The 14,062-nt window shown below is 40.6% G+C and overlaps 1 protein-coding gene across 1 annotated transcript in view; it reads left to right on the plus strand.

Annotated features, from left to right (window-relative positions):
- The window catches only part of ADAMTS12 (ADAM metallopeptidase with thrombospondin type 1 motif 12), a 384,174-nt gene that overhangs the window by 151,360 nt on the left and 218,752 nt on the right, over positions 1-14,062 (plus strand). The window contains exon 3 of the mRNA XM_003818504.6: positions 4,451-4,595. Coding sequence (XP_003818552.3) covers positions 4,451-4,595 — 145 coding nt within the window. The remainder of the gene's footprint in view (positions 1-4,450; positions 4,596-14,062) is intronic.

The following is a 14,062-nucleotide window of genomic DNA, read 5'->3' on the forward strand; positions in this document are numbered from 1 at the left end:
TGATACTTTGTAAGAGGAATTTTTGGGGTGCTATTTTATCCTTTTTCCTGTCTATATGATGGGGAACAGGTGATGTCTTTTCCAGTGCTTCGTATACTATTGGGTACCTTGGGTACCTCTTTATCCCCAATTTTTTTTCTGTTCTTGATTTCAGAATGTGTTGTGTTGTCTTTGTCACTACAAGAATAAACAAATTCATCTGGTAACATCTGCGATTTTCAAATGAGTAAAAGGAATTTTCAAGGCAGGGTGATGGTTTCGGAAGCACAGTTCCATCGCACAAGTCCGGGGTGCCTTCATGTGTCTTTTACACTATCATTGGCTCTTACCCTTCAGGCTTTACTTGTGGTACTCCAGAAGGCACAACAGCATGGGGTGGGTGACTCTTCAAGGTCTCTAGTCTCTGTGACTCTAGAACATTCTATTCACAAATTCCATATAAGATGCTGTCAGTTTCCCACTAACCCCAGATCACTGTCACTAATTGAAGTAAAATATCACATACATCAAGATGACTAATATGTTGATGCAAGTTGAGGGGAGGGAGGAGAGATTACAGGCAACTCTTCTCACTCTGGGACTGTTCTGAATAGTGCAACAATCCTTCCCCATCCTTCTTCATCAAAGAGCAGTGGAGGTCAAATACCAGCTGGCTCACACCAATGCATCTCAGCCTTTGGTCTTATCCCTACCATCTGGGCTTGCCATATTTCTCCTAAAGCAATATGAAGAGTCTGATTTAATAAGCCAGGGGAAATTCACCCACTGTAACAAAATCTTTTTTATTGGTCAGCCCCTAACTCTTGAAATGAACTAGTAGCCTTTTTGTGTTTGTGCGTATATCAAATATTTTTTCCTCCAAAGAATTCAAAATAGGCTCAAAACTAACATTTTAGTGTTGGAAATCAGGATCATTGTTACCCTTGGGGGATGTTATTGATCTGGAGAAGGAACAGGGAGTCTCTCAGCTGCTGGTAATGTTCTATTTCTGCATCTAGGTGTTCTTTTTATAAAACATTTATGAGGATTTACAACTAGGATTTTGCACATCTCTCCATATGTTTATAATGCTTCAAAATAAAGTTTATTTAAAACAGTTTTTAGTAGACTTGGGAAGCATTCACAGATATTTATTTATTTATTTATTTATTTTGAGATGGAGTTTTGTTCCCTCTTGTCTCCCAGGCTGGAGTGCAATGGCACAATCTCGGCTCACTGCAACCTCTGCCTCCCAGGCTTAAGCAATTCTCCTGCCTCAGCCTCCCAAGTAGCTGGGATTACAGGCACGTGCCACCACACCTGGCTAATTTTTGTAGTTTTAGTGGAGACAGGGTTTCACCATGTTGGCCAGGCTGGTCTCGAACTCCTGACCTTGGGTGATCCACCCACCTTGGCCTCCCAAAGAGCTGGGATTACAGGCATGAGCCACTGTGCCCAGCCAGATGTTTTTAACTTAGTTAAAACAAGTAGGTGAGTTTATTTCCAAAAGAGAGTTAGCAGTATGCAGAGACTCCTGGATACTGGGTGGGAGAAGAGCAGATGACACAGGAGGTGAAGGGGCATGTTTATCTTCGAGCTTTAGCCTAGGGCTCATCCTGCCCAGGTTCTTCTGAATGCCCAGTGCAAGTCCTCACTAAATTGGATACTTTTTCCTCAATTCCATTTCTATTCTCCTTTAAAGATGTAAGAGAAGTGGGCAGGTTGCAAAGAAGACCGGAATGGAAACTATTTTCTTTGGATAAGGTACAGACCTCGTAACAGAAGAAGGTGGTTCTCTTGGGCAATTTGCTTCAGGGACAGTATGGGGCCAGCCCTTTCTTTGGAAAGCAAACCACGGGTGATTTTTTTCTAGCATGACCCTGGCTCCAGTTAGATGAGAAGAGATCAATAAACTGGACCCACCTGGGTACTAGATGTACAAAGCCCTGTGTTTATATGTTGGGAGAGAGAAGAGGTGCAGAGCTCAGCTGAGGAATTCCCCACCTCACTCTCCCTACAGCTGCTTCATCCCCTCTCCTACCTATTCCTTTCTCTGTGACAAACACACGAGATCCCGGGACCAGCAGCCTACTTGCATGTCAGCAGATCTCTGGCTTCTCCTCTAGTGGATGAGTCAGCAGCTCTCACAGGTTTCCAGGTAGCTTCTGAGAAATACTGAGGTTGAATAGGTGATTTTCCGTGTGCACCCTGGCAAGACCACTTGGTGGAGGAATGCAAATGGAGTAAGCCTTTAGGAAGATGCTGGTTTGGTTCTCAGGCTTTCTTATTCATGTTGCCCGTAAAATGGTTATTATGTCCTCAAGTGTAGCCCCATCTGTTTCTTCTGTGCCACTTGGGTCCAAAATTTGAGGCTGAGGAAATATCAATAACTCCTTCATCTTGGTGGTGTCTTTTGTAGTTTTTCTCCTTCAAGGACATCAGTATTGGGCTGATAGCAGGTACACTAAGGGCCCCTAGGTCCAATCATCTTTGAGGACTCCTGGACTTCTGCTTTGTTTCCATAGAACAAATGAGCTTTCTGACAACAGGCTCACATTTTCCTCTTGTGCCTGGTCTCTGACTCAGAGGAGAAACGGAACCAAATCTCAGTACTGCACAGAGTCTATTTCCTACTATTTTATGGCAGTTATTTGACAACTGTCTTTGGGCCTTGTCCGTTCTTCCTTCCTGTTCCAGAGATTGTCCTCAGAGACAGATACTGAAAAAAATGTCATGTTTTCTAAGCAATGTAAGCATAGAAGCAAATTATGTCAGATGTAACTGCAATTGGAGTTGGTAGTTAAAGTATTACCCCTCTGCATTTATAAAGCAGTTTGCATGGCACTTTTACAAGCTTCACCTCATTTGATTCCCCGAACAGCCCTATGAGGTAGTAGGTGTTGCCCCCTTTTACAGAAGAGGACTTTGTGCCTCAAAAAGTTTGCATGACCCATTGAAGGTCACACAGCTATTCTTATTACTCCCAGTAAAGTGCTCTATTTTTTCTATTGTGCTTATTATTAAAGACATTCTAAGGTCAGCAATCAAAATAGGAAGCTGATTGTGAGGTTTATGTTAAGATCTTGTTACATTACTGGCTACAGTGAAGCAAACATTTTGGAAAGACTCCCACGTCTAGAGCTGTCCAGTGGAGACCAGCATCCCCCTTTGTTGGAGCCCCTCTTGCCTCCTGACAATGGGGGCTCCTCAGCTTGTCTTCAGACTCATCTGCAGAGCAGGAAGCCTTGAGTTACTGATGAATAGTGAAAGGACCTTGAACCTTGAAAGCCTTTTGCAGTTTCCCTAAGCCCCCCATGTTTCCAAGTTTAGTTTTGCCATCTTAACATTTACTGAACTGCTATATTGACTCTGGAGACCCTATTACAATAAAATGACATGGAATCAGAGATCCAGAAAGAGCCTAATGGTAGGTGAGACTATGATCCAGGCCCTCTTCTAAGAGCTTTGCATACATTAACTCATTTACTCTTCATAGCAACCCTTGATTTATCCTATTTTTCAGCTGAGAAATTAAAAACTCAGCCAGTCACTTGCTCACTATTGCATGGAGGAGTTGTTTAATTTGAACCCAGTTTAATTCCCGAGTCTGAGCTCCTGCTCACTTTAATGTGATGCCCCAAGCAGTCTGTCTAGGTCAGGTCCTTTGTTTCATAGAGTTAGCGTTGAGATCCTGAGAGTTAAACCCATCTTAGGAGATCATTGGCAAAGCAGTTTTCTAAGCACCTCAAATGGGCACTAAACATTTTCCTAAAAGGACAAGAGAGTTGTAGGTTATAGCACTTCTAGACCTGACCTCTAAAAGGAGTTACTCATTGGCCAGTGTTCTGTAGCATATCACTGATTTTCATATCTGTGAAATGAGAATATTCCCCTTTCCCTAGAAACTGACAGAGGGCTTTCTGCCGTAGGCCCCTGAAACTCAGTCTCAGATCAAGGACTTTGCATTACGTTTCTTTGTTTTCTTGAGTGAAGAGTGCCATTAAACACTTCCAGCCACACAGTTGTGTGAACATGTGGCTGGGCTACCCCCATGCAGGTAAATGTTCTAAAAGTTGTCAGTGGAGTGTGGGACATAGGTCCCAACTCCATAATAGAACAACTGGGAAGCACTGGGTCTTCATTTGGGATCCATAGATATCCAGCAATGGGTTTTAGAGGAATCCGTGAACCTAAAGAATTGTAGGCTACATTTCGGACACGTGTATATGTGCACTTTTTTCAATAAGGTCACAAAGGGATCTGTGACTCCTAAATATTTAATAACGATGACTATAAAGATATTTCACTAAATTATTTGTATGTAACTCTTCTATGAGATCGAACAGCAGACTCTGAAAGCACTGGTCTTAGGAGTTTCAGAGATACTCATAAGCTATATAATTTTTCACTTTGTTTTTAGTATGTATATAGAATTGGTTAAAATAAACTTTCTTACTGAATGTATTTACAGACTGGATTTTTCCAACTACCACATGGAGACTTTTTCATTGAACCCGTGAAGAAGCATCCACTGGTTGAGGGAGGGTACCACCCGCACATCGTTTACAGGAGGCAGAAAGTTCCAGAAACCAAGGAGCCAACCTGTGGATTAAAGGGTATTGTGACTCACATGTCCTCCTGGGTTGAAGAATCTGTTTTGTCCTTTTGGTTGTTTTATTAAAACATGACCTATTCTTACTCAAGTCTCTTATCTCCTCTGTATTCTTTTTTTTTTAATATCTTCATGACATTCAAATCTCTTCTGTATTCTCTTGCCAGAAAGTGTACATTCTTTTTGCTTGTATAAACCCTTTCACTTGTCAATACTCGAGTCTCTGCATATTCTTAATGAGAAGGAAATAAAAGCATCTTTGCCACATTAATTGATGATGCTCATAAGACATTTACAATGAATTTTTTTTTTAAAAAACTCTTCTGAATAGTCTACAGGAAAATAATTAAAATAAAGACGTAATGATTTTCAGTATTAGCAGTGTTATAATACATTAGTATGGAATATTACCAGACAGCTCATCACATCTGCATATGGAAGGCAGATTTAAATGTTTGATGATGCCGATAATAATGTGTGAAGAAAAACTGAAAAAAATTATCAACACATTGTCAGATGATGAATTCAGTAAAGCCTCTTTTGGCTACACAGTGTTGTGTCTGCAGTTTGCTGAGCTGCGTTCCCTGCCCTTAAGCCCCAAGAATGATCTGAATTGGTCCTCTTGGCCTTGTCCCAAATAATTTCAGGTAGTTTTCAGAAGTAAACTGATCCAAGTCATTTCCTTGCAACTCCCACATTCTTCTTAGTTTGTAGGAGATAATAAACTATGCATTCGTTTATCGGGATTGGGAATCGGGACAGTTTCTTAAATATTACATAATGTCTCCCTTCTTCAGAGAAAAAAACAATGCCAGAGGGGCTGTTAACAAAAGGAATCCCTAACATTATTTATGAGTCTTGAGGATTTGGAAACAATGGACCTCAAAGGGAAAACAGATGATGAGGCAGTGAGGGAAGGTGGATCCTGAAAAGGGCAGGAGGGACTCAGAACTGGAGCTTTGCAAATAGAATGAAAGGACAAGAGGACAAGCAACTTCTCTACAGACTTCACCCAGTCCCTATGCCAGATAGCAACTTCCCCGGGAGTTTCTTCTATCATCTTAGCAGAGCATGTAAGCAACAAGAAACTTTTGAGTCTAAAATGTTTTCTGTACACAAAAACACACAACTGCTTTAAATTGTTGACTTCAGTAAGCTACTGCAGCTTTATTCTAAATTAGATAACTTGCTGGCTAAATCCTCTAACAAGTACCAAGAAAAGGGATGAAATATATCATGTAGCTGATTTGAGTGATGAAGGTATCAGTATAGATAAGTTAGTCTTAATGTGAATATCTAGAGTTCTCTTGTTTGTCATTGATCCAGTCACCTGGATAATTGCCCAATTCCTATTACACTCTGGGTGATGGGGAACACTTTGTGATTTTATACCTTTTAAATCACTAGAACATCAATACGGTGGAGAAAGTTACTAGGACAGTGAGTGATCTTGACTGGACACTTGCTCCTGTAGGCATCCTTGCTCTGTGAAATAAGTGAGACTATTCCTTATCTACCCACCTTGAACACCTCTGTCTCATAACTCCCCTATTGAGGCAGAGTTAATTACAAATGAATTGAGAATAGCAAATATTTAGTCATGAAAACAGAAGGGATGGATAAGAAAAGAGTGGGGTTTACAACTATCATGGCCCCCTATTAGGGCATATGCAACACCACAATTATGTTTGTCATCCCATTTCATGTTGTTCTTCTAGGCCGATCTCAAGACTTTCCACTTCTAAAGAACCTTCTGTGATTAATGCCATACAATCTTTGCCTTGTGAATTTCTCCACCAGATAGAATTTCCACCAGGTGGAATTTCTCCACCTTTGTACCTTGAGGTACTAAGCAAGTATGAGAGAGTATATGGTAGAGAAATTCACAAAAAAGACACTCTCTTACACCTGCTTAGTACCCCAGAGTGTCAGAATTGAACAGCTCTACTAGAAGAACCTTTGAGGATGCCTTATGTAGCTTCCTTCCTTCTTTCACCAAAGAGATAGTTGTGTCTCAGAGAAGGGAAAGAATTGTCAAAAGCATCAAGATAATTGGTGTCAGAATATAGCCAAGCTCACAAGTCACGGTTCTATTCTACCTGAAGCTTTATACGGCCTCCGGTTTACTTTTTAAGTCTTCCTTGAATATACACCTTGTTTCATCAATAATTCTCACAAGCCCTATTAGAATAGGTATTCCCTCCCCAGTCAGTGTGTAACAGAGGGTTCAATGCAAAGTAGGAATTCAGTAAGTCATCAAAAAGGAACTGACAAAGAGTATTTCATAGCCAAGAAGATGAAACTAGAGTATATTAGTGTCTAATATATATGTCACTCATGGAAAGAAAAAAGAAACATGCCTTTTCCAAATATTGAAGTATCAACTGTGTGTGATCATCTCTCTTCCTCAGACAATATGTGTAATGCATAGTTACTGTTTAAACAGTAGCTAGAGATCCAAGAATTGCTAATGTGCTTGTGAATATTCTTAAACTACACATGACGTTTAAAATTTTTAAATCTTGGTGTAATGAAATGTTCTTGGCCTTGCTGAACCAGGTCATTGCAGTGTTCTTATACCATATTGCCCTGCAGAGAGAACAGAATTAACTGACAGTGGTGGTGTCATTAACCAACATTAAAGTACATTTCATGCTTAGGTCAGTTGATGTTGCCAGACTGAATTACTGTGATTATATGAAAAAAAGATCACCTTTACCATATATGGAGCATTTTGCTTTTGTAACGTTCAAAGAGGAGCACTCTAGATATTGAAGAAAGATGTAATTTAAAAGTACCCTAGTGCTTCAAGAGAGAAAGGATATCAATTCATTTCTCCTAAAATCTGTCCTTTCACTCATTTTTATTTCCCACATAGAAAGGTGCCCAAATGTCACAATATGACTTAATTTCTATTTTCCAGGCCTTTAATGTGATGCTATTTTGTTTTTGATTTGCTCAATTTTAACTATATTTTCTTAAGTTGTTATGCTAGTTTTGTTTGCTTTTCTAAGGCTTATGTTTGCTAAGCCCTGCTGCAATTCTTGTTTCCTCTAAGATCGACTTTCTAGAATCTATGGTAAACAGTGGGAAAATAAAGCTTCCCTGAATTAAATCCAGGGGAAATTTCAAAACCTCATTTTATCAACGATGACAAGCTCCTTTCTCTAAGGCTTTTTGGTGAGAACATGATCACACTGGGATTTGAGTGGTGTTAGATGGAAGTCTCTGTGGGAACTTTTGTTCCAGAAATCTGGGGAAGAAGAATTAACACTGGTCAGATCAATCAGATGAGAACAGATACTGGGTCATCTATGGCAGAAAAGGGTCCTGGCACGTAAGGTCAGAGTCTGGGATTTCATGCATTAGAACTCTAGGCTAGAAAAACAGGGTCTGGCTCCTGGCATACATGCTTGTGTTCAAAATTTATTCATTCATTCAACAAATATCCATTAGGTATCTTCTTTGCACCAGGTTTTTCCTAGGTTCTTTGGGTAGAATTGTAAATAGAATATACCTCTTTGTCTGAAGCACTGACAGCTTGGATATAGGACATGAGTAAGTAGAGATCTAGTCCTGGCTTTATCTTTATAATATATAGTAAGACTAACAAGAGATTTGGAATCTTAATGCATGTTTTATACCTTTTGCTACTCAATATTGGGTTGCTAGGACATGTAGCTATAATTCATTCATTTTCTCTTCTGTAGTTTTTCCATCTCATGAATCTTTCACACTCGATCCAATCTCCTTTGAGTAGATCTGAACTGCTTTCAGGCTTGGACTATTTTACATTATGTTGAAAAGAACATTCTTGTCCATATTTCCTAGTACACAGGTTCATAGATATTCCCAGTACTGGGTTCATTCCACCCAGTAGTGGAATGAAATTAGTAACCAATAAGATAAATACATCTATGACTTTAACAGATAATGCAAAATTGTTCAAGAACAGTGAACGAGAGTTCCCATTTTCCCATATTATATCTAGTACTTGGCATTCTCACTTTTACATGTAGTTAGTCTGGTGAATATGAAGTATCTCATTATGTTTAATGTTAAAGTCACACATATCCTGTTGTGATTAGGGCCCTAATCTATGGGCCCTAAATCTATGGCTTGTGGCTATAGATTCTCAATGAATAGTTGTCTCCCCTGGACCCAGAGTCAAGGCCCACTTTATTTGCTTACTTTACTTACTTTGTTTGCTTGTTTTCTGTTTTCCTTTTTCGCTTAGTCCCTAGACTGACTTTTAACCCTATGAGTCCTAATGTCTTTTTTCCCCGGAGCAAAAATAGGGAGCAGTACACATCCCAGATGAGCTACCAGTGCCATGTGCCAGTCAGGGGTTCAATCAGATAAGAACAACCAGTAGGAAATATATATTAAGAAATTCATTGCAAGAAATTGGCTCATGCAGTAGTGGGGGCTGGCTAGGCAAGTCCCAAATTCATGAGCAGGCCATCCAAAAGGGCAGGCTAGAACTCTTGGGCACAGGCTGAAACAGCTGTGCTCAAAAAAGACAACATTTCTTCTTCTGGAAAGCCTCAGCTCTGCTCTAGACCCAGTTCTACTTTTCGACGGATTAAATCAGGCCTGCTACATTATGAAGAGTAATTTTCCTTACTAACAGCCAACTGATTATAGGCTTTAATCACATCTACAAAATGCCTTCCTAGCAACACCCAGATTAGTGTTTGATTGAATAACGGGGACTGCAGCCTAACCATGTTGACACATAAAGAACATCATCATGCTGCATCTTTTACTTTTCTCTCTGAATTGTTTTGCTTAATTTTTTTCTACTTTTGGCCTCTGAGGATTTCTTCTTTCTTTCATGTTTTACTATTGTTAGGGGCTTAATACTGGAGGATGTTTAAGAATATCTTGTCTATTGCACGAAATCAAAGCCTCAAGTAAACTTCTTATTTAAGACATTCGGAAATTGTGAGATGCTTTTTAAAAATTACATGCTCTAATATAAATAAATGTAAATGGTATAATACCATTAACACTAGCTCCTTGGAATTTATTAGCTTGTCAGATCACCAATCTGATAAATCAGAACAAAGTTATAAACTTGGGGGATATTTATAATTTTGTTCTGATTTCATGGAAATCCAGTGAGTTGAAGATTCTAAGTGACCACCATACTCCACATTGAGTTTAACATGTACTCAGTAGATGGTACTATTGGAATTGGCTAACACAAACACTTCTTGACACAACCTGCCTGAGTCTTGTCTTGAATTTCTTGATTACTTGATTGCCTTGTGAATAGAGGTGGCTTCACAGTAGTTTGTGCTTTGCTTTGCTATGAGATAGCGAACATTTTAATTGTTGCTCTATATTTGTTTTTTATTTTTTCTTCTGTTTTTTGGAGGGGTGGCATGTGCATATATGTTATTATTATTATCTGCCGTAAGAACTGGTGGGAGGATTGATAAAGTGCTTCAAGATTTTACTAACGAGAGGGATGAAAAGACTGTTGGTGAAAATTTGGGGAAATGCTTAATGCATGAATGTATAGGGAGATAAAATAATAACCCTATTAGTTTTGTTTGCTTAATAAAATTCGAGACCAAGACTTTAGGTACTCAGAGTGCCAGAGGCCTCAGCACAATTTCTCTGTAGCTCTGAGATACTCAGTTTTTTTTTTAAGCCTTTTTTCATTAACCAGCCTTCATGCAAATAATCTTCTTCTTTGCATTTCCTCAGCACTGGATAGTCTTTTGGTATGTTCCTTCATCACTTCAGGTGTCTGGGTTTCCATGCCCCGATAAGGAGATGGCTCTCCAGGAAACACAACATCTGTTTGTCTTATCTCCTCCAGGATGCTCTGTGCTGAGCTCATGCTGTCACAGTGGCAGAGGCTGCAGAACTGAACTAGAACAGCCAAGAGCACTGTGGGAGGCATTCTAGGGTGGGAGGGGGCCTTTGGATCAATATGAGCAAAGGATCAGTTTCACCTGATAGATGGTTCTTTTGCAGGACAGAAAGTCTTAATACTAAATAAATGTTACTTGATGTGTTCACTATCTAAGCTCTCTGGCATTTCCCACAACTCTGCAGGGCAATGAATAAGTAGCTTTGAGTTTTCCCTTCATCATTCCTGTGCTGCCATCTGCCTTGGGTGGAGGCAGGAGGAGGCTTGTTCTGTTCTGACCCACCTTCTGGCTTCATCCTGCAAAGGCCTGAGAGAGCCTCTGAGCTTTCCACCCCTCACTCATAGAGTCATCAGAAGTTCTGATGAGAAAGTGAGATTCACTCTAAAGAAAACCCCCAAAGATCTGGGTACAGCAGCTCATGCCTGCAATGCCAGTGCTATGGGAGGCCTATGTGGGAGGATCACCTGACCCCAGGAGTTCAAGACCAGCCTGGGCTACATAGCAAGACATCATCTTTACCAAAAAAATTTTTTTTAATTGGCCAGAAGTGGTGGTTCACACCTGTACTCCCAGCTACCCAGAAGGCTGAGGCAGAAGGATTGCTTGAGCTGGGAGATTGAGGCTGCAGTGAGCTATAATCATGCTGCTGCACTCCAGTCTGGGTGACAGTGAAACCCTGTCTTTCATTTTTAAAAAAATGAAAGAAAGAAAACCCAAAACAAATGACAAAATTTCTAGCTTCAAAGCTCTATGTGGCAAGTAAACCCCTGGTGAGGGTGGCCTTCTTTAATCCGTGTCCTCAACCAACTCACATTATTACCAAGTCTTGTCATTTCTGCCTTCCCAAATAGCTTTCTACATTGTCTGCCTTTCCCCAGTGTCATTACTGTGCCCCAGCATCTGTCGCCTCTCACTTGGATGATTGCAGCAGCCTTCTAACTAGTCTATCTGCCCTTGATGTCTTCCATTAGAAGTCAGAGAAATATTTCCAAAACACAAATCAAATCATATCTTTCCCATGACTAAAGCCTATCAGTGAACCCATTACCCTTAGGATAAAGACCCAGCTCTTTTAGTACCTTTTGGGAGCGCATTCTCTTGTCACTCCAAATATAGCCTGGAGCCACCCTGACCTCATTTTTATTCATTAAAGAAGCTTTGCTTTTCATCACTGCTACCCTTTGTCCTTAGACTCCTTCTCCCTGAAACGTGTTCTCCCCAAATGCTTTTCTGAGTGACTTCTACTTATTCTGTGGGACCCATGCATGGCTTCCATTAGAACACTACCTACTTCATACCCTACCACAGGCTCTATCATATGATGAGTATCTGCCTATGTCTTTCCCTAGACAAGAAGCTCAGTTGGGACAGGAATCATGTCTGCTTATGCCCAGGGGTGTTCCCAAGATCTGTCAGAGTTCCTGGCCACGGCAGGAACTTAAATATGTTCCGCTGAAGTATTGAACTTACTGTCTGTGATGCATTTTATAGCTTATTAGATACTTCTCTTTTACCTATATGGAGCCAGTTTAACCCCTGAGGATAGCCACCCTTTCCTGGAGAAATTCAGTGTATGTTCTGAATGGCCTGCAAACCAGCAGTAGTTGCAACTTACCTCACTCCTAAAGAGGAATGTGCACCAGAGACAAAGATGTGGCAAGGGTTGTGACTTGTGGCCTGAGGGTGTGGTTAAAAATGAAAGGACTCCTTAAAATCTTTATTTTGGAGAAAAGCAGATCACGTATATATGTATGTATGGATAGAAGGAAAGAAGGGTGGGTGGATGGATGGATGGATGGTTGGATGGATGAATAGATGGATGGATGGATAGACACAGATAGAAAAAGAAAGCAAGTGATTTCATTTACTCAGCGAGCTCCCACACTCACACTGTGCCAGACACCGGGTACTTAGGATACAAGGGTGAACAAAATATTGAAGCAGGCAGAAATGTAAAGATGGAGGCCTGAGAGAGCTCTTGGGTAGAGAGGAGCAGGTGTGTTTTCTAGGCAGATACAAAAGAGGCAGGGGCCTTGGAGGATGATATGGAAGATGAGGCCCTGAGGCCCAGCCAATTGGCCACAGCAATCCTAGCAAACTGGGTGCTTGTCTCTGAGCCTAGAGCATACATAGTTTTTAGTTTCCTGTGGGCAGGGGGAGGACAAATTCTCATCCGGTCCACTAAGTAGATTTCTGGCATTCTTCCAGTCTCATTTCGAATAGTGCTGCCTTCCCCCACCCTGGACTGCCTCCGAGGCCTGCTGGCCCCCACCATTTCTTGAGCTCAATCTGCATTCTGATGTGGCCCCTTGTTACCATCCACCTCATCTCCCACCACTCTCCCCTTCCTTTTCTGTCCAGTGTTCCTTGAAGTGGGCTCACTGCAGGGCCTTTGCCCTGGCTGTTCTCTCTGCCTGGAATACTCCTCTCCCAAATTTCTTTATGGCTCACCCTTTCATGCTAATGAACTCAAAATACCCAGAGAAGCCTTCCCTGACCACTGTTTAAGATAGCTTTTCCTCCGTCACTTTGTAAGCCCTTTATCCTACTTTATTTTTTCACAGCACTTGTCATCACCCGATGTTATTTTAGCTGCTTATTTGTGTATTGGTTTATTGTCTGTCTTCCATGAACCAGAAATATGCTCAATCCAGGCAAATACTTTCTCGCTTTTGTTCTCTGCACTATCCTTCAGTTGCCTAAGACAGAGCTGGCCATAGTCATGAGCATCTGGTAAATGTTGAATGAATGAATGAATGAATGAGTAAATGAGTGAATTATAGCTTCATTAGTGATTATCCTGTTGAACTTGGATCTTATTTCCACCAGTAGACACATCTTTGTATTTTAAGTATCAAGCCCAGTGTCCGATGCATAGTAATCATTTAACAAATGTCTGTTAATTAATTGCATGAGTAAATGAGGTATGTTTGCCCTGTGGTGCTGCAGGTATGAGTAGATATCAGTCTTACCTGGGGCAAGGGTCTCAGCATTCCAAGAGCACTGGGAGCCACTGAGGCAAGGCAAATGTGTTCTTAGACAGCAATTAATGTTAACTATGAATTTGTCCCACAGCTCGATTGATGCCAATGTTTGGGAAGACAAACACTCCCACCCCTGTGGTGTCCCATTTCTGTGCAGCAGCTGGAAGTCTCACACATCACCACAGTTTTTTTTTTTTTTTTTTTTTTTTTTTACGGGGAAGGAAGTTTACTTGTTAGATTTGACATCAGATGTTTGAGGAAATTATCAATGTACTTTATGCTCTAATCTTCCCCTTCAAAGGCAGATTAATGAATCCCCTAGGGCACTTTTTGGGCCAGTAAGCCAAAAATGAGAAAGTTAAGACCTTTAATTACATTGCTTTGTGTGTCATTGATTGACCTCCTTTTCCTCAAGAAATTTTAATTTGTCAGATACTAAGGGACACAGCTCTGAACCTGTCAAATTAGACCCTGCTCTCAGAGACTTACAGTCTAGTGGAAAAAGAACTTAAACAAAAAATCACAAAATCGTATGCATGAACATTGTGAAAAATGCTGTAAGAGTATATAGCAGAGGAAATTGATATAATTAGGAGGTT

This window comes from Pan paniscus, chromosome 4, assembly GCF_029289425.2.
Source record: "Pan paniscus chromosome 4, NHGRI_mPanPan1-v2.0_pri, whole genome shotgun sequence".
In the NCBI taxonomy this organism is placed as follows: Eukaryota; Metazoa; Chordata; class Mammalia; order Primates; family Hominidae; genus Pan; species Pan paniscus.